The sequence below is a fragment of the Battus philenor genome, unplaced genomic scaffold (assembly GCF_028537555.1).
Source record: "Battus philenor isolate CCGP_79_NKW_IND1 unplaced genomic scaffold, ilBatPhil1.0.hap1 SCAF_16, whole genome shotgun sequence".
Classification (NCBI taxonomy): Eukaryota; Metazoa; Arthropoda; class Insecta; order Lepidoptera; family Papilionidae; genus Battus; species Battus philenor.
The window spans coordinates 6,102,112-6,123,520 of record NW_027181678.1 but is presented as its reverse complement, the minus strand read 5'-3'; the positions used below and the strand labels follow the sequence as shown (position 1 = coordinate 6,123,520).

General features: G+C 30.7%; 3 protein-coding genes across 5 annotated transcripts; 1 reads left to right on the top strand and 2 right to left on the bottom strand.

Annotated features, from left to right (window-relative positions):
* Window positions 1–2,999: 2,999 nt before the first annotated feature.
* On the bottom strand, window positions 3,000–8,045 carry Wbp2 (WW domain binding protein 2). The gene is made up of 7 exons (XM_068762255.1): window positions 7,871–8,045; window positions 7,242–7,416; window positions 6,273–6,432; window positions 5,328–5,458; window positions 4,913–5,165; window positions 4,517–4,599; window positions 3,000–3,450 (listed from the first exon to the last, which is right to left on the bottom strand). Exons 1-7 carry the CDS (start codon window positions 7,924–7,926, stop codon window positions 3,403–3,405), a joined length of 906 nt encoding a protein of 301 aa, XP_068618356.1. The 5' UTR covers window positions 7,927–8,045; the 3' UTR covers window positions 3,000–3,402.
* Window positions 8,046–9,481: 1,436 nt separating this feature from the next.
* On the top strand, window positions 9,482–16,821 carry Pms2 (mismatch repair endonuclease PMS2). Of its 3 annotated transcripts, XM_068762718.1 has the most exons (9): window positions 9,482–9,714; window positions 10,238–10,397; window positions 10,806–10,949; window positions 11,018–11,219; window positions 12,313–13,866; window positions 15,440–15,638; window positions 15,887–16,036; window positions 16,373–16,481; window positions 16,780–16,821. In XM_068762718.1, exons 1-8 carry the CDS (start codon window positions 9,631–9,633, stop codon window positions 16,436–16,438), a joined length of 2,559 nt encoding a protein of 852 aa, XP_068618819.1. In that variant the 5' UTR covers window positions 9,482–9,630; the 3' UTR covers window positions 16,439–16,481; window positions 16,780–16,821. The 3 variants fall into 3 exon arrangements, with proteins under 3 accessions (XP_068618819.1, XP_068618818.1, XP_068618820.1); XM_068762717.1 differs by lacking the exon at window positions 16,780–16,821 and having other exon boundaries at window positions 16,373–16,494; XM_068762719.1 differs by lacking the exons at window positions 16,373–16,481; window positions 16,780–16,821 and having other exon boundaries at window positions 15,440–15,702; window positions 15,887–16,030.
* On the bottom strand, window positions 16,461–20,870 carry l(2)09851 (WD repeat-containing protein 1 l(2)09851). Its single transcript, XM_068762365.1, has 7 exons — window positions 20,453–20,870; window positions 19,315–19,483; window positions 18,636–18,854; window positions 18,416–18,552; window positions 17,913–18,067; window positions 16,809–17,026; window positions 16,461–16,659 (listed from the first exon to the last, which is right to left on the bottom strand). The coding sequence occupies exons 1-7, from the start codon at window positions 20,755–20,757 to the stop codon at window positions 16,522–16,524; spliced, it is 1,341 nt and encodes a 446-aa protein (XP_068618466.1). The 5' UTR covers window positions 20,758–20,870; the 3' UTR covers window positions 16,461–16,521.
* Between the last annotated feature and the right edge of the window lie 539 nt (window positions 20,871–21,409).

The following is a 21,409-nucleotide window of genomic DNA, read 5'->3' as shown; positions in this document are numbered from 1 at the left end:
GCAATTGAATTTTATAAATTATTTCATTTCAAACTAGAAAGAATAAACGTTTTATAAAATAGCACAGCATTTTTTCTTTCTACGCCAACGAGATTCCATTGATCGTTTCTTATAGGCTTTAGTAATTCTTTTTTTATGTGTTCTGTGTGAAAGTTTATGACTGATTCTGGAATCTTTAGATTGGCTTTTGACGCAATTACAGGGCATACCAGCCCTGCTCACAGTTTCCGATGCGCTGGGGCATTTCGCTTTTCGCTTGATACATTTCTTATAACATTTGTCCGGTTGCGGACAAGGAGCCGGGCGAGGGCGGTGCTTGTGTACGCTACATGTTGGTTCCGATACACAAGGTTTCAAACTTTTTGTCGAATAAACAGCTGAAATTACGTAAATAAGTTTTAACATAGGTGAAATAATAAAAAGCAAATATAAACGAAGGATAATGTATAAAAATTAAATTAGTGAAATTAATTTAAATGAAAAACAAACTTTTTTATTAAATAGTTTTATTTAAGCAATATAAAGTCAAAAGTCAGATACATCAGTTACATACGTATGCGTTATACATATTTTTTCATTTATTTAATAATAAATACGTGTTTCGCAGTTTTTGATTGCTGAAAGTGATGGGAATTAAGAATATTTAAAAATACGAATTTTGTATGATACAAGTTACAGAGCGTATAACTTTGTAAGTACATCTACACTGTAGGGGTTTACAAAATTTCGCAGCGCTTTCTTTTCTTTAAACGACCTCTATGTCCTTTTCCCGCACAACATGCAGTTTTTGATTGCGGTTTCCCATGCTTTCTTAAATATGAGTTATAGCTGTGACTTCCAGTCAATCTATCTTTTTTTCTCATTTTTGCTTCTTTCGATTTTCTCTTCAAAAACTTTTCAATCGCTTTTACATTTCTTGGGTTACCGGATCCCTTAAATTTTCCACATTTGCTGCATTTCGATTTGGACCTGGTCGCCATTATCGAAACTGCACTCTGACAAGGTCTTATGCCTTTCGAAATAGTTTTTTTTAAACATTTCTCTGGATTCTTGCATGGCGGCGGAGTAGGGTGACATCGTACTGGTGCGCAAGATGCTGATGGAGTGCACGGTGGGTGTATCGCAGGAGCCATTGACGCAGTCTTACTCTGCAATAAAGATGTTCATAAACAAACTATTTAATTGATTCAAGCCAAATCTGCCACTCATGAAATAATTTGTATACGTATGGCATAAAATTGTAGGACTTACCTATGTTGTTTAAACACGATCATTTTTGTTATAATTCCGGATTAAAGAACGAAATCGTCAAAGTCAAAGTAGTATTTCAAAAAATTCGCGGATAAAGGTAAAGCGTGAAAGATGTACTCACTATATTTACTCATGTTATATTGCCACTTCTGGTAATTTACCCAGACCTTGCTCCAGCTTCAGATTTTACACTAAAGTTAGAAAAAAAAGAATTCATAATTTTATTTATATAATTGCGATAAATAGCAAAAACTAGATTTGTAAACTATGCCAGAATATGAAAATAGACATGTTAAAATTTAAGTTACGACTGTGTTGGATTGCAATTGTGTTAATATATGTAAAAATAGCGAATGACTATATTTTCATAAAAATAACGTTGAGTATCTTATTTTTTGGCAGAATAAAACTATTAAACTAATACCAATTGGGTTACTTTTTCGCACCTAATAATATAAATTGATCTACGAGGGACTATGAGTGGCAGTATTGGCTTCTTTGTTAAAATTGTCAAACCGGGTCGACAAATATTTACAATTTAGTTATCATTTAATTATGAAACTTACCCATAATAAATATGTCAACACTAAGTACTGGATATGAGTATTATATCATAATTATTAATTTATTTACACTTTTAGATTTATAGTAACGTTTGACGTAAGATTTTTCATGATTGTCTTTTCTATATTTAACGATGACTGTCAATAATCTTCTAACAAAGCCTGTAAGATGGACAGTTAGCATTATTTTTTTAGGTTTTATAACACTATTTTATTTGATATAGAACTTTTTCTATTTATTACGACACAGAAAAAAAGACCCATGTACAATTACTCTACTGCCCTGTATATCTGTCGGGATTTTACTGCTTTTTAAAGAACGGGATTCTCGAACCGGCATGTTAATTTTAAAAGTAGATTTAGGGATAGTTCTTTAATATTTATTATTTAACCTAGAACTCTAGTGTAATTTAAAACCAATCTTTTACTGAAAGGGAAACTTTCGAATTATAATTTTTTATTCGGTCTTTCTCACATTCTATAATTTTCTCTAACCAATTCGTCTCTGTAATGTTTACAAAAGAACTGGCACGATACGCCACTTTTTCTTAAGAACATGTTGGAATAATTTCCAATTTCCTTATTTCTGCCATAAGACGTCCACAGCTGAACCTCCACCAGTTTCCAATAAGACCAGTCGAAATGAAGCGGCCTGCCTACAATAATTTATATATGGCTCATAAAGTATTTACATTTTTATTCAGTTTAAGTAAAATAGTTTAAAAAAAGTACTAATAATGCTACTAATACTATCTCTTTACTATCATCTTATAGCCCTTGGTTGTATATACAAAATGTAGTCACACTGTATAGGAAATGCATTACTAAAACAAGAAAAATATTTAATAAAATAACCAATTTATCAATATATATTATTAACCATTTTATGCTAAATAAGGATAAGCATAAAATACTTTAATGCGCCAACAACACACAGTGCAGTTTCATTTAGGTATGATATAAATTAACTTGTGAATATAATAAATGCAAATGTCAAAATAAGGATCACTTTAACAAGTACATTGGTTAAATGTAAGATTTGCTCTTTTGTTTATCAATATTTAAGTTTTTTAAAAGCCGATGGGGATTAAAAACGAAAATAACGTATTTTTAACAAAAGTTACTAAATTTTCATATGTAATTCATGAAGTACATCCAAATCAAGAATAATAAATAAAAAACATGTTCAAGCTATAACTTTATTTTCAATATATATTATTGAGAACAACTATTTATGGAAATACAATAATATCTTTTTATAAAGATAGGCACCAAACAAACAGCAAAAAAAAATTAAAAAAGTTAAAAGATACTATATCACATTTTGCAATACTTTTAAATTTTATAAGTAATAAAATAAAATATATGCCTATTTGCAACAATTTTAATATATTTGATTATTATTAATATTTAATGGCTGCATTTTATTCACAATACAAATGGCTCAAAAGCTTTAGATAGGAATGTAAACATACAATTAAACCAATTAACAAAACCGTGTCAACAATTATGTTTATATATATATATATTTATAAAGACATTTATGATGAATGACGAGATGTAGACATGTGGAAATGTGGACAGTGCTTTAGTTTTCTTTCTTTGATGTAGATTCTTGATAAGTCGGTGGTTGATCCTGGAAAAGTGAACATTTACAATTTCCTGTTCATACTAAATGGATGCTATAATGCAAATTGATATTTATAAATATAATTGATTTCAAACGTTTATTAAAGCTTATAAAGTATAAATAGCTAGTCAAATTTGCTTTTTATTAAATATAGAATATAAAAATGCTTAAGACAAACTATAGTGTAATGTTACAAGATACACTAAGAATATTTTATGAGTAAATTCTCAAGAAAATATTTCATTCTCATTACACACTTTCACAATTACTCTACGAAATCAATATATAATGCCTTGTTACTTGGTAATCAGGCTTTAAACACCGCGCAAAAGTTAACGAAACACAAAAGTTATTGATGATTGTAAAATGTGATACCATTCAGGACCCTTTTTTTAAATGTTATATAAAATAAAATTATCCATTTCAATTTATTAATGACCTTTTTAAATAAACGGGTAAATAAATATATCATTAGGCATTTTCTAGGAGATCAAAATTATTTGTCTCAAGTTGCATAACAGGACACACAAAAATGAAGAAAACCTTGATCATGAAAATGAAGTCAGAAATGTACACAATTGAAACAATTGTTAGGAATTGCATTCTATAATTTAAGAGAAAAATCTGCATGGTGTCTTGTTGGCATGAATCTTAGCTAGTCATGGTCTTTTTAACAAACATCTGTATACTTTAGGTGATATGGACAGTCCTAAATGCATGGCAAGCCTGATAGAGAACAAACTGCTGCTCGCTGTAGTACCCTACAGGGTTACCCATCTCAGATCACTGAGGTGCCTTACTGAGATCGCCGGTGACATCAAAGATTTGCTGGGATTTCTCAAGGAGATGAGTTGGCATGAGTAAGGCTAACCAACGAAAAATGATCGTAGTGCTGCTTAGTTGCGAAAACCAGCCCCCAAGACAAGACAAAACAAGCATAATTTAAGGTGGTTTTTGAATCAAAAAAACCTAATGCTTATGCTGTCCGGCTGCAGAATAAGTGCCAATGTTGCACTCTTCCCTGCTTCCTGCAAGAGCCACTACTGAATGATTAATCAATGAATATACTCACATTATAAGGTGGTGGTACATAAGCTGTCTGAGGTCGGTTAGGATCATAGTAAGCACTTTGAGCTGCTTCAGCAGCTTTTGCATCTGAAATGATATTTTAACTAATGCAACCAAACTACACTAATCAAAAATTATTTATCTATAATATTTACCTGTTAGCTTTTACAAGATATACCAATATGTTGAAACAATTGTATTTGTATGAAAATTTATTATATTACTTAAATATTACTTGAACACTAAAGCTACATGAAACTTTAATTTTCCAATAATGTAATTCAAAAATATGTATACTTATTAATTACTATTTATAAATAGTTTATGTAAATATATATCAGAATACTGTATCAAAAAAACTTATTCATTAGATGGTTTTAAATAAACAAAATTATCTTACCATGAGCAGAAACACCAGTGGGCGCCATTGGAGCAGCAAAGCCTCCTGGATATCCTGGAGGAGCACTAGCATTTCCTGGATATCCAGGTGGCGCAGCTCCTGCTGGACCAGGATAGTTTGGCGGAGCACCTGAAGGACTACCAGCACCTGAGAACCCAGGTCCAACTGGGTAAGTAGCACCGGCCACTCCAGGATAAGGAGGTGGATTATTTGATACAAACACGGAGTTTGGAGCTGGTTGGTCAGGGAATGCCTGAAAAAATTAGTTTTTATTTATTTCAATAACTAATAGTTTGGAATGTTATGATAAGTGGTAAATTAATATAATTTTATGACAATATAAAATATTGTAATATTAACTTTGTATAAAAAATCATACTTTTTAACAATAATAAAATTAATGAAATTTGCTTACACTGTAAGGGGGTACCCATCCATAATATCCCTGTGGAGGTGGTGCATAAGCAGGCGGTGGTGCAGCATACCAGGGACCAGTAGGAGGTGTATATGGTGGTGGAGGCGCGTCCGGAGTCACATGACGGGATGCTGGATATAATTTTTTTATAATACAAATTAAAAGAACTGTTACAGAAAAAAAATATTGATTGTATAAATCTCTTCAGCTTTGAACCAAGTCAATTCATGAGAAGATTACAGAAGAAAAAGTAAATTTAAATGAATACAAAAGTGAATATAGTCTATAAAATGATATTAGTCTTTGGCAGTTAAGTGTACATACAATAGGACATTTTATATATCTTTTAATTATTATATGCTACATCTTTTGTTTAATTTGTTCTCTATTTGGAAAAAATTCATGGATACTAAGCCCCATTACAAATGCAAATATAAGAATACACAGTGACACTGCTTTTTTACAGTAATAAATACACTCATTAGATGCAATCTTGCTAAAGGTAGTATGGGATAATGCAGTGTGCAAGTATTCACTAAACTTGTTCTCTCATCACACTTGCTCATTGCAAATAGCAGTCAGTGAATGCACTGACTGCTACTTGCTTTTTGTACCACTACCATGTTTCACCGCTTCCACTTCTTCTTTCCGGATTAATAGACTTAACTGACTGCCATATATGAAGTTATTAGTCATTTTAGGTTTATAACATTCTTTAATATTCAGTCTTATTTTATCTATCTTATATGATCAAGAACTTATTTGCAATTTTCATGAAAACTTGTTGGATGTGGCAATAAAATTTTAGATAGGCAATGAAACATTTGATAGTCTGCCCTTCTCCACAAAACTGCATGCAGTTTGAAATATTTTTAATCTTTGGCAGAGGCTTCAAACCTAGCTTTATATTACCAAGTAATATATATTGGTACCAATATAACTTACCCAAATGTGCTGCTTTAAGCATTGCTTGACCATATTCAATTGCACCACCAGATTTGAATGTTAATTTGAATTTTACTTCCCCAATGAAATTTCCATTAGGTTGGGCTCTAACTTTTCCTTTAATATAATTTGCAGAAAACATGGGTTGTTCAACTGTAACCTGAAAATAATTACAGTAATAGATCAACATCTAGGAGGCTCTACTGCCTCAATAACATCCACTTGTCTCTGTTCATAGGAAGATATTTTTTTTTTGTAACTCATCTAATCAATGTTTTTTTTAAGAATTTCAGTTTAAGAATTGTAGTGGTTAAGAATATGTGGCAGTGGACATGGCATATCACCCACCTGATGGCTGTTGGGGCTGAAAGGTTCTTAAGAGGACACCCTGAGCTGCTAGATGTAGTGTGGGTAGACCCCCTGTGATTTGACCAACCACATAGTTAAGGTTGCAGAAAGTTCCAGGATGCAGGCAGCACAAGACATAACATTGTGGTGAACTTTAAGGGTGGCCCCCCTAAAACCCCTATCTTGCAAATGTGTTTTATTTGAAAGAAGATTTAATTTGGAGTTTCAATCCATGGTATTGTAAACATTTTAATTTCAAGATTGTTGACTAATTTTTGTATCACAAACATCTGCTTATTAATCGCCCTTGCTAAAAGCTGTCTAGGAAGGCAGCACAATTGTACTTCCCTGCTACCACACAGTATTGTGTTAACATAAAAATGTTTTTAGAAAAGGATACTAAAACCAGCATACTCATATTTCATTGCATTTGATTTGGCATATTGTTCATGACATGTAAATTTTTACAATACAGTACTCTGCAATGCTATGCCTCACCAAACAGTTGTTGCCATTTTGTCACACTTATACCAGATAACTATGATGCTATTTAACAAGCATGAAGAATAATATGTTAAGTATGTTATTAATAAAAACTAACATTATTCAAAATGTACTTACATCTTGAAGGGCTATAAAAGGAAAACTAAAAGATCTCATTGGATCGGAATTATTTTTTGAATTAAAAATCATTCTATGAGTGGTGAGATACATTCGGCCATTTTTAGTCCCTTTAAATTCAGCTGTTTCATTCCCATAAAACTCCACAGTGACATTATCAGAAAACAGAATGATACTGAAACATTGCAAAATATGCTTCAAATTTATACACAGTCAACAAATTGCACAACATATTGTAATTAAATAGGACGAAAATTTGGTACTTAAGAATAAAACATTGCATGAAAACGTACATAAATTTCAAAAGTATGTACGGATTTCTCATTTAATTAAGTATTTTAACATTGATTTCAAAATGATTAAGTAACAAAAATCTCGAAAGAGGCAAAAATAAAAAAGAATATTGATATTTTTTTCCTCATAAGGAGAAATTTACACATCAAATTTTCCTGTTATTTTAACTAGTTAAAGCTTCGCAATAAATAGGTTAAAATAGCTATTTGAAACATTACAATCTCACTCCAAGTAATAGCACTTCAGCAAAATCGAATAATAACACATAATATATGAATTTAGACCAACTTTAACCATTACATGTTATATACGTATTAAATGAAATTATTACTTACCATTCACCGGCGTGTATTAAAACGCCGTGGTCAGCGTGTGCAGTATTTAGAGACATTTCAAGATCTTTTTCTATCGGATATGATGCTTACTTTTTTTTAAGTTACATGCAAGAAAATGATATATGTAAAAGCTCTCGAAATCTAGATGTTTTCGATATGTGACTCATGCAATCAATCAATTAATGATAACAAAACTATGTTGCCATTTAAAATGGCAAGAAATAGTTAAATTTGTCAGTTTTTATTACATACATTTTTCGAATATTGTTAGAAAAATAGAAAAAATAAATAATAATGTCATTTATATTTAAAAAGTATAAAAATTTATCACAATTGCGAAATCAACATAAATAATAACAACTGTTAACTATTTGTAAGTATATAGTTCTATATAAATTTGCATAATGGGTACTTTAATTTCATAGTTTCTTCAAAATTAAAAACTAATCTCCAAAATTTCAGCTGTGTTATAAATATTATTTTATGATAATCAAATCAACAGTTTTCGATTTTATTAGAATTTCAATCAACTATGTTTATTTGAGAAAAATACAAAAAAAAACTATTACAATATATCAAAGGAAAAAATAAAATTAAATGTGTGAATTTAAGCAAACAACAGTTCTAAAGCTTTAAAAGGCTATTATTTCAGTCAAATGTATGTAAAAAGTTTTTAAGCTTTAAAAAATGTACACATTTTAATTATTCTCGTAATGATTTAGCTAACGTTTTGATAGTTGTTGACACAATATTTTACCGAGAATAGCTACTACGACCTACGGTGTGCGCATAGCTATACTCTAGGAAAAAGACAACTGTGATATCAAAATAGAAAACTGAACACGCAATTGTTATTGATAACAAAAAACTAAATAATCCAACGAATTCTTTCGAAACACGCAACGTTTCCAGTTGCCGTCTGTTTTACAACTATATAGACTGCCCATTGCACTTCCATTTCCCTACGGACCCCTTATATCTGACTTGATTTCGTAGAGAAATGCCAAGCATAGCCTTCTTCATGGTTCGTTAAGCGATACTGAGCTTGCTAATCAGGCTGAGCGAGACTACGTTTCTGTGCCGTAATTCATCTCTGTTAATATACAATGATCGTCCTCTTACATCTCAAGGCACTAAGTTATATTTTAAATGTACGTAAAATATAATTATAAAAAATAAACATTTTATAATGATATTAAACTACATTCGATAAGAATAAATAAATAAATAACTGAAAAATAATCAAATGTAAATATTTTAGACAATTTTTCTTGCATAATTTAGGTAGAACTTTGTGAAATACCTAATGTTGCTTTATATTCTTTTTCATAAATACAGTCTTCATCTTCTGTCTTCATCTTTAATCTTCATTGCTATTTAATTTATTAGTATTAACAGCTAAAATTAACTTCATAGCTATTTTATCGCTTTAGTAAATATAAGGTAAAGAAGAATCTCGGAAAACTCCAATTTTTCAAATTTACTCTATCTTTAATCATATGAAGTATGCATAATATTCTCGATAAGTGTTTTCACATAGAAACGTGGTAACACTGATAAGCTGTTGACATTTATTTGATATTTAAAATTATATTTACTGAAAATCTTTTTCCCAATATTTTTATTTATATTTAACAGATTGGATATTTAATAATTTTATCCTTTATTAATTTTTGTAAGGCAATTTACAACAAAACAATTATGTTATTTCTATCTTGTGTATAAAGAAAAAATACTTTTACCCCAAAAAATAGACAAATATGGCACAATGTGATAAAGATTTAAAATTAAATGCTATTAAACCTATCAACAATGATACTGTTCATAAAATTTGTTCGGACCAGGTTAAAAAAATATTTTTAATAAATGTTGAATAATAAACATTAGTAGTTAGTATTAAGTCCTATAATGGTACTGTGCTATATAGAGCTTTTGTGGTATATCTCACCCAGCAATTACATTAGTAGCGGTCCCTTCAAATTAGGCCACAGAAATACTAACATGTAGTGTCTTTGGCTGGTTTAAGTACTGTTATAGTTGGCCTCTAGCTTAAAAGACTTATCACTAAACTGCAGTCCTTATCAAGACATTAAAGATATTATAAATTTGTCCAAATTTGTCAATATCTTTGATACAGCTTTACTTCGCATATATATTACAATAAGTCTAGGGCAACACTCACATTAATAATAAATATCAACCTTTTAATCATTCTTTTTCATAATGATAATAGAATAAATAGCAACTAGTAGCTTAAGTATCATTTAAGAATTAGTGCCTGTATTACGAAAAGTGATTGTTTCAGAATTTGTTGATAATTACATGAACGAGGTATGTTCATTATTAAACATCTCATTTATATTATAGGTTGTGCTCAATTTAGCTATAGCTGTAAAAGAACTGGTTGAAAATTCATTAGATGCAGGTGCTACTAACATAGACATTAGATTTAAAAACTATGGCATTGATTTAATAGAAGTATCAGATAATGGTACTGGTGTAACCGAAGAAAACTTTGCGGGTTTAAGTAAGTCAACCTTTTTTCTCATTTAAGAGCTAGTTCCTCGACTGTGGATTTTTTGCCCTTATTTTCAATTAAATTTGTAGTATTATTACTTAATTCATTGATTTTTTAAAATGAACTTAAATAAAAATTTCTTTTATTGAAAAGCTCTTTAGTTTCTGTTAGATGTTGGTGCTGTAAGCCTTGTGGGGCTGCTACAGCTTCATATGTCACACAAAAATTTATATTTTTACCACTACTAGTTCTGCCTATTCTTTTATACCACTTAGATGTCAAGTGGCATTTCTGTGTGACTCAAGGAGTGGTTCAAATTTTATTTATTTGAAATAATAATCAACCATTCCTTTTAGTTTCAAACTTTGTCTTTAAAGTTATTAATTAAATCATACCTTAACACTTTTTTACTTACAGCTTTAAAGTATCACACATCAAAATTAAGTGACTATTCAGATCTGCTTGGTGTGTCAAGCTTCGGATTCAGAGGTGAAGCTCTAAGTTCCCTCTGTTCTCTTGCTAAATTAACTATTATTACTAGACATCAAAGTGCTGAATATGGTAAGTACTTATACCTGTGTTACCTTTTTCTAAACAAAGCAAAAATTAAGATTTATTTATATTTTTAGCTACTAAAATTGAATACGACCACAAAGGGAAAATTGTTAATAAAATACCATGTTCACGCCAGGTAGGAACTACAGTCATCCTGAATAACTTGTTTTGTTCACTTCCTGTAAGGCAGAAAGAATTTCATAAGAATGCAAAGAGAGAGTTCAATAAAATGACAAATTTGTTATATGCATATTGTCTAATTGCTTTAGGAGTAAAGTAAGTAACTGTGTTTAATAAGATTATTTGTATTATTAGTCTTCCACTATTCTCAAAGCTCCAGGGCACATCTCTCTTAGAGAGAATGTATGAAGTATCTATAACTGCTTTAATTATCACCAAGATTGTCGATTTACTCCATAGACACCCACTGCACGTTATAAGCTGCACATAAAGATATCTATAGGGGAATATACCATAATAGGCATGCTTAGCAAGCGAGTTGGTGTTCACATTGTGATTGTACCGTAAGCTGGGCCGAAGATGCACCAACATGGTTGTTTACGACTTAGAGCGCCTTATTCCAATGCTAATGGGCAAGGCCAGTTCTTAAATACCCGAGCATACTATAAATAAACATACTGAGCAATGAAAGATGTATGGGGAGTGCCTGTTCTCAAACAGCCTGCTCCGGTTGCCGGGGTTGCGACTGCGCCTGGTGGCAGGGATCTTAACTGGTCATGGTAATTTTTAACAAACATCTATTTACAATAGTTGTTATGGAGAGACCTCTGGGCAGCGCATACCTAAAAGAGGATAAAACTGCTGTCTGTGTATTACTTTGGTTTATGGGTATACATGGATATACCCTACAGCGCTACCTGTCTCTGATCATAGAGATGCCTCCCTGAAACCGCTATCAAGATCAATAATCTGCTATGATTTCTCAAGGAGTTGGTTTGGCTTGAGTAAAGCTGGTTTCGACGCAAAATGAGTGTAGTGCCACTTATTTATGGATACCGGCCCACAGAAATAAGACAAGATTATAGTATGCTGAGGACGCTGCTGCTTACCCTCTGAAAAATCGTTTGTGAGCAGTGGTAATCATTTATAATTAATGCATATGTGTTGTAATTGTTGTAATTATAGTAAGTATTATAATTATATTAAGGCTGTATCTCGAGAATCGAACCCGAGAACTATGATGGCATGTCTCAGTTCTCTACTGCTAGACACATCAATATCATTGAAACAAAATGTGCAGATTGGCAAAGTGTTTCAGAATTCAAAGCCTGAATTACCACAGTCCCTACCAAGCTTCATTATGCAAAACAAAAGACTAAAAAATTTACTAATTCAAAACTCTTTTCAGGATTACTTGTACCAATCAAACAAACTCAAATTCAAAGTCTTTAGTAGTTTCAACCCAAGGATCTATGTCATATAAAGATAACATAGCTTGTATATTTGGTGTAAAGCAGCTAGAAAATTTATTAGATTTAAAAACTGACTATGTTCCCAACATAAAAGAAAATATTTTTAAAGGTTTGTCTGGAGATGTTAAAATAGTGGAAGAAAATTTTTCTGTAGATGATACTGAAATAGATTTATCTGAAGATTCCAATGATGCTGAAAATAATCATCACAATAGTTCACAAAATAGTACATCAAATCCTAATAAATTTCAAGGATACAAAAATGATGCACCTCCTGTTGAGCTCACTGGGTTCATTTCGTCATGTGCTCATGGCTGTGGTAGATCTGCTAGTGACCGACAGTTTTATTATATAAATTCAAGACCATGTGAACCAGTAAAAATAATAAAATTAATAAATGAAATCTATAGGCAAAATAATCCTCATCAGTACCCTTTCGTATTTCTTAATATAATCATGGAAAGAACATCAGTTGATGTAAATGTTACACCAGACAAGAGAAAATTATTTTTGGCTAAAGAAAAAGCTGTTTTGGATATTGTTAAAACTTCTGTAGTAAAGCTTTTGGAGAACATTCCTAAAATAGTCAAAATAGAAAATCTAAATACATTGAGTGATTCTACTGTCAAAGCTGATATTGATCAGCCAAGAGTTTTTAATTCTTTCATGCAACAATTTATTAATAAGCAAAGTAAATCTGATTCTGTATTAATGAAAGACAAAAAACCTGATCTTAAGAGAAAGTCCAATATATTAATCGATTATGTATTAACTAAAACCAAAAGAATAGATGTAAAAAAATGTGATGGTCAGATTGATGATTCTATACCATTGGAGGAAAATGAATGCAATGATACAACAGAATGTTTGCCTGTAAACAAACATGTGAATGAAAGTGAACCTGATGGCTTAGATAATCCAAAAGATATCGGATCCAATATAAATGTTAAATGTAACACGGAAAAATCCTTAAACAATGGTAGTGCAGATGTAATGTATTTAGAATATACCAATGAACTGCCTGACACACAGATTAGAAATATTTCCGATGTTGTTTCTGTGGAATCTCATACTATATATTGTAAACCTGTAAGTACTAAAATGAAAAATATCAGACCATCTGTTGTAACCGATAAGGAAGAACTAGGAAAAAACAACAGGAATTACATAACATTGAAAACTTCTATTGATCATGTTACAAAATTAGCAGAAATATACAACAAGCAAAAACAGAGAGGAAAACCAGACAGGTTGAAATTCAAAGGTGAAATAAATCCTTTGTTTAACAAGAAATGTGAAGAAGAGCTCAGTAGAGAAATATCTAAAGAATCATTTATTGAAATGAAGGTTATTGGCCAATTTAATTTGGGCTTTATTATAACATGTTTAGGCGATGATCTCTTTATTATTGACCAACACGCTACTGATGAAATTTACAATTTTGAAATGCTACAAAAAACAACAGAGCTTACTAGCCAGAAATTAGTTATGTAAGTACGACTTTTTTGTTTCATGAAAACTTAACAGGAAACTCCAGTCATTCATGTCTGTTATGAGCAGAGACTTGACATTTGGGTGTCCAAGTTTGCCTAAAGTAGGCTGACTACGTAAACAATTTCCGTGTCGAAGAATTCTCCTCAGATATCAATGGATAAGAATATGTATAATGCAAAACCGTCTTCCTTTGTTAATTTATCTGTTAGGTTTTTTTTGAAACCACCTCCAGAATTTCTCATTAAAAATTACTTTAGTATATGAATCTGGTTATTCCATCTATGATTGACAACCAAACAACAAGTCTTTCAGAACTAACAAAAACGTGGGAGACTCTTTGAATTTAGAGTATTTAAAATTTTTAAGGAAAAATAGTTTTGAAATTCTAAAATTACAAATATGTAAAAAAATTAGGTTATATCTTTTACTTTTGAGTCGGCAAATAACTTACTTTTACATATTTTCCTATATTCATTGGATAATCATTAAATTATTTAATTAAAGGGAAGGCCTTGGATTTGTCTTCATCAGGAAATCCAAATAATACAAGACACTATTCATCTTAAGGCTGTGATCTAGGTCTGAAATATATATATTCCATATTTCTAGTAGTTTTACCGAAGTCCAACAGTAGTACTATTGTAGAAATCGTTCTGAAATAGCATCAAATGTTCCATCACTAATATGGTAGTCTTCTTACTTTGTCATTTCATTTTTGCAATTTTATTTATTGCAAGCAAACACTAACATTCTTGTTCGATCATCATGATAGTACTCTGCTTACAGAAATGAATTCAATTCAGATAGAACCTAAATATCTGTAACATTTTTTTAATAAAATTGGTTGCCTCTAGTGTTTTATTTCCATGTCGGGAAAGTGTCGACTTTATATTGGAGAACTGTGGTAACTTCTTATGATAAAGTTAATACCAGGAGTTTTGAGTAAACCAAAAACTTTTCTATATCTTATGTACAGATGTAGTATTAGATGAATTTACTTGTTTTTTTACAGTTGTCCAACAACACCTATATAGTTTTGGGCATAATCAGGTGGGCATGTTGATACATGTTACATGGTTGTTAACACTAATTTATAGCACTGATAACCATTCAACAGTAATACTTCAACTCATCGCCTTTTTATTTATTTATGTCAGACATTTTACTGAATTCAAATAAACTTAATATCATTAATTTATTTCAAAATAATTTGCTTTCTGATAAGTGACAATATGTCGAACAAATTTTTTATTAGTGTTAAATTCACGTTCATCAAAAATGATAAAAATATGTTCGGTCAAACATATTTGTAAATAATGAATAGCCTTCATATCAATCAAATTTTTAGGTCAACAAATTAATACTGTTTTGTTTTACTAAATCTACTGAGATTAAAGTTACCAGTAATTGTACTAGTAAGTCTATCGGAAAGGAAACTCCCAGTAGTACTACTGGTAAGACTGTTCGGTAAAATTGCTGGAAATAGGCAGAAATGTAATATACCTTTTATACTGTTTTTGCAACATTATAAATATTATAATTGGTTACTATAAAGTCATCACTTTGCAGACCGCAACAATTAGAGCTATCTGGTGTAAATGAGGAAATTTTAATTGATAATTTGGAAATATTCAAAAAAAATGGATTTACCTTTGAAATTAACGAGAATGGAAAACCCACAAAGAGAGTTAAATTATTAACTATACCTATGTCCAAAAACTGGATATTCGGAAAAGATGATATTGAAGAACTTTTATTTATGTTACGTGTGAGTAAATACTTCATCTCAATAATAGAAAGCTATAATTGCGAAAATGAATGTGTTTCTATAGGTAAGGTAACTTTTCGAAATTCGTCATTAACAAATTTGCAACATTCATATGTTATAATACACAGTGTTTGATGTGGCACATTGGATAAAACAAAGGCACGGACATTAATGTCTGTGGAACATAGATCCTTATAATAATAAAAAAAAGAAAACAAAATTAATATAATCCTGCAATAACATTTTAGGAAAATCAATCAGAATTTTGCCGGCCAACTCGAGTGCGAGCTATGTTTGCTTCAAGAGCTTGTAGGAAATCAGTTATGATTGGTACCGCTTTAAATAAAGCAGACATGAAAAAACTAGTGGATCATATGGCGGAATTGGATAAACCTTGGGTATATACAATTATTTATGGTTATAGTGATAACACATTGAATCCTATAATTATTATAAATATTTTGTTCTTACATGTATTTCTCTAGAACAAAAACGGGACACTCAAAATTGTGTTTAATTTTAAGCATGCAATTCATATCAGAGTTCGCAATATTTTATTTAATATGTAGTAAAACATTTTAAAGTACGAAATTCTTCATTGACAAAGTAGTGTGAACCAAAACATTTCAGATTACACTCATATTTTGTTCAATAATTTTTAGCAAAGAAATTTTTTTTTGATAAATTTGTTTAGAGTCAAAATTTTAATGTAAAATATTTCTTATTAATTGCAGAATTGTCCTCACGGAAGACCGACAATTCGTCACCTTGTTAATTTGGCAATGGTACACAGAGAATAAAAGGAAAAAATCATGACTGATATTTTTGATGTTATATTTTTATGTAAGAAACTCATTTAACAACAAATATGATTTGTTTTATTTCAAACACTTATAGTTTTGAAAATATTAAAACCAGTGTGAGCTGTGGTTACAATAACTCCAGGAATTTGTTTATGCCAATGCAGCTCTTTAATATCCGTTTGTCCTTGATGAATAAATAACAACTGAGGGGGAAGGTTCTGCAACAAATAATTTACAAATATTATTTTTTACATTTTAAGGAATGTGATATACATAATTTTTTTATCTCTTGGAAAAATCGAAACTACCGTTTTTAAGCTGAATATATCATTTTGCAGATTTACTAAATATATTGAGTATATTCTACCTTTAGTTCTTCATCAATAACAGCATCGTCATCTCTTTCCACGGCTAAGTCCCACAAAGCAACCTGATTGTCTTCACCTGCTGAAGCTAATACACTGGCTTCAGTCCAGTGCCATTCCACTGAAGTAATGGGTGCTGTGTGGTGTTTAAAAGTTGCAACAGGTTCATTACCAACGAAATTCCTTAAGTCCCAAATATGTAGAAATCCATCATCCCCACCTGGAATGAAAACATAATTTTACTCCAAGTAATAACAGATGTTAGTGTTTAAAAAGGATTGTTACTCAGATAACACAATCTTATTCTTTAATTTGATACAATTTTAAATAAATTTTTATTTTCTTACTTAGAAATATATAAGTAATATGTTATAGATATAGTAGTTAAAAAAAATACAACTTATGATTATATATACACACACATATATATATATATATATATATATATATATATATATATATATATATATATATATATATATATATGACCACTTTTTCTTAAGTTAAAATGTTTATAAAATTATTGAGCAATATTAAAAAATTAAATGCTAGAACAACCATTCAAATCAATACAGCAGTTTCTTTAGTAATGTTTTTACATCATAATATTAAAGATGACAATTTTATTTTTACTGTAAAGTGATTTAGACTATAATTTTATACTAGGAACATAACATACATTTTAAGACATTCTTAAGTACATAAAAATTAAGAGGGGTGTAAAACTAATGAGAAAGATGTGTTTGGTCTTTGACACAGAGTTTCATAGTTGTTGTAGTCATGTTAAGTCATGGGCAGGCAATATGTGTGGATAGCTTTGCAACACCTCCAGCGATGTATAATGGGGTGACGGTTCTATGGATCTAGTATAATCCCAGGATGCACCAAGAGTCCTTGCACTAAAGCAAATCCCGAATATAATTAATTAACATTAACTTTGTTGTAACAATGTAATATATAAGATCCATCTCTGTGAAGGGAAAATTATCAAAAATATTTTGTCTTTAATTAAAAAATCATGAAAGGACTTTAAAATTGCTGTTTCACTTATTTATAAATAAGTAGCATAAATAAGGTAAATAATTATAATAATTTTGGATAATTACCACTTGCTATAAATGGTTCCTTGCCATTCCAAGAAATCACATTAATGTCACTCTGATGACTATTTTCAGCAGTTAACATACAGGCCTTGTGTGGTGCTGCCCGTGTATCCCAAATCCTTATTGTCTTATCAACTGAACATGATGCTAGCACATTTCTAAAATAATATTGTACAGATGTGGGTAAAACATTAAAATACTTATACTAATTTTAATTTGTTTAATAAATTGCGAATAATCTTTAGCTTCTAAATTATATGAAGTAATCTCCAATTTTTACCCATTATTCATTTATTCTTTATTGTATACCATAGGAAAAGTAAAGAAATCAGATGAAATGGGAAAAATGTAAATACAAAAGGTGTCATAATCAAAAATTTCATTCACAACCTTAGACAGACATGATCTCTAAGTGATCATAAACACAGATATTTTATTGGTGTAGTTATTGAACCAGTTTTCAATGAGTAATTTGGTTTTATTATAATTAGATGCTGGAGACTTACCGCTCATTAGGAGACCATTGTATATCTTCCACTGAGCTTGTGTGGCCTATTAGAGGTCTTTGATCTACAGTCCACGATCCACCCTCGTTGGGTGTCCATATATGAATATCTCGTCTACAATCACCTGTAGCTAATACCTGAAAAGGTATAAATATTTATTGCCAAAAGTGAAAGAAAAAAACTTTTTACAGAATTTTTTATAATTAAAAAGCATACATACACCCAAAGCTGTGGGACACCAGTCAATCCCAAAGCCTTCTTGCTGATGACCATTAAAAGAGTAGAGTGGTTTAACAGGGTTATTCACTGCATCCAGGTTATACCTTTCAAGAAGAAGAGGATCATCAACAGCTTGGAGTTGCTGTGTAACATTCCAGATGTCCACAATACCAAGTTCCGACCAACTTGCAGCCAGAACAGAATTTTTATAATCAGTTGCCTGTAAAATATTTGGTTTAAATTACACCTATTTATCAGACTGTCTACCTACATTTATGTATCTATGACAGATTTAAAATAAAAATTACACAACATAAAAGTGCCTTTTATAGCAGTAGCAACATGATAGAAGGATACAGAGAGATTAGTCAAAATATCAGTTAGAGATTCATTTTTATTATGTGATAACTTAAAAGAGGAGTTATTATATAAAACACAATACATAGCATATTGTGATTTGGCCAACTATTGTATATCCTTAAGTCAAAAATGAATTGAAAGTTACATTAGTACATTTAATAATTAGAAAGAAAAGGGTAGAAATTAAAAGATGTGAGTTTCTAGCATCCCTATTGTATTCTCCGATCTGTTCCTTCTTAATTAAATGATCATGGTCTAAGTTTTAGTCAGTTAATAGTGAATATTTCGTGGAGTTATCAGAAAAAAAAATATTTACAAACCCTTATCCTGTTTACACACCCTTGGTGTTTTATAAAAGCAAAAGTCATTTGAGGTTTCTTTTCTTCATCTTCTTCCTCCTCTTCATCATCATCATCATCATCTTCTGAATCATTTGCATCTTCAGGTTTTGAAGTAGGATATAAGTTTGACATTTTTATTATGAGTACACTGAAACAACCAAAAGAAAATAAGTTACATATTTTTCATAGGATATTCACTCCTATATTATAGAATTCTGGTTCCGAAATTAAAGGTTCTACTTAAAAGAAATGTATGTTTTTTAAGTCAATCTTTTAGATACACTTAACAGATTGTACCAGTAGTGCAACATTCGATACACTTTTTCATAACTAAAGGAGAACAAAATCCAATTTATTTTACAAGATGTAAACATTCCAAACAGTGTCTAATATTTTTTTTTGTTTGTTACAATTACACTTTTCTTAGAAATCAGTTCATACAGTATAATATTTAACCACATAAAAGTGTTCTATATTTTTAATCATATAAAAAATTCTATATTTTTAATCATATAAACAAAGATTAATTCTACAATGCTGAGGGCTGGATAGGAGTTGCCATATCTAAAGTAAAAGGTGAACGCTGAGCCTCAGGTGGTGGGTAATAGCCTGACACCATGACCACACATGTGAAACAGTACCATGAGTCCTAAATTCCCTCACAACAATTTATCCCACCCACAGACATTTTCCCAAGACAACTATTCACACTACAGATGAAGAGCACATACCTCTCACAGTAAACAATAGTAACAGGTCACAACACTCAGACTTTAAGAGAATGATAAAAGGAATGGGCCAAAGACAGGATATTTGGAGAAGTTTTTGTATATTGGGGAAACCTTTTTAGTATGGATAAAATCTGTAGTTGCAAATGTGAAAAATAGATCTGTAACTGAACCTTCCTTTAGACTGGTGCATATTATTTAAATAGTTCGTTTTGTAATTACTTTTTAATTGACATCATCATAATTTTCTAGCAAACATAACAACTTCCTATATTTTAGATATTTTTATATCCAAACAGTCCACCACTGCTTGCAAGTTTAGGCATGGTTTTATTGCAGTCCCCAATGTTATTAGGAGTATATTCTAGATGATTCTTTAATTTTCTCACCTGTTGAGATGTGCACTTGATGCCTGTGTCCCAGCTACTAAATACGATGTCATTGGAAATTCACTCCTATTACTTCCTAGGTTATCTCCTACAATGTCAAAACTAAGACAAGGAGCCCCTGTTTGAGCCTGATGCAGCATCACATATGCCGATTGATCACAAACTAAATGTTCGTCATCTTTTAATGGTTGACCAGGAAGGTATGTTTTTGGTTGGTTATCTTCATTGTTACTCCCTTCATCCATTTCATCATTTTCACTATCGGAAGAACTTGTTTCCATTTCGTCCATATTCTCATTTGACATCTTGGCTAAGTTAAGATTTGGATTAAGTCAATTTCAATTCGATATACTAACACCGGCGTGACCACAATATGCCCTTCTAATTCAAAATAAGCTGTCACAAGTCAATTTCATTGAAGATGTCAGTTAGAGGAACGTATATGATGAAATGGTATTTTGAATCAATGGGCTTGTTGATGGAACCTAAGTTAAATAATCTTTATTACAAATACCTTATGATTTATTTTTACCTATTATATTATATTTATGATCGTTACTAAGTAAACAAATTAATCGATTTTTTAATACTTATAAATGAATGGAAAAATGTTTTAGATGCCTATGCCTATCCCTCCAGATTATATGAAAAAAGAACTGTTTTTAAAGTAAAATAGCGACGAGTGTCTTAAGAATCAAGTTTTTAAGATACATATAAGTGATTCAAAAATACTTCGAATATGTCAATAAACACATTAGTTTTTATTTTCTCTCTAGATAACGAATTTTAGTTACTTTTATGAACTATTTATGTTTTTATTTCTTTTACAATTCCTACATAAACATCAGTGTTTTCCAACGCGGAATTACGACCCACTGGGAATAATTTAATTAATAAAAAAGGGAATATGAAACTGGGCTCGACTTTTAACCCTTTCGCTTTAAGAAAAAAATACGT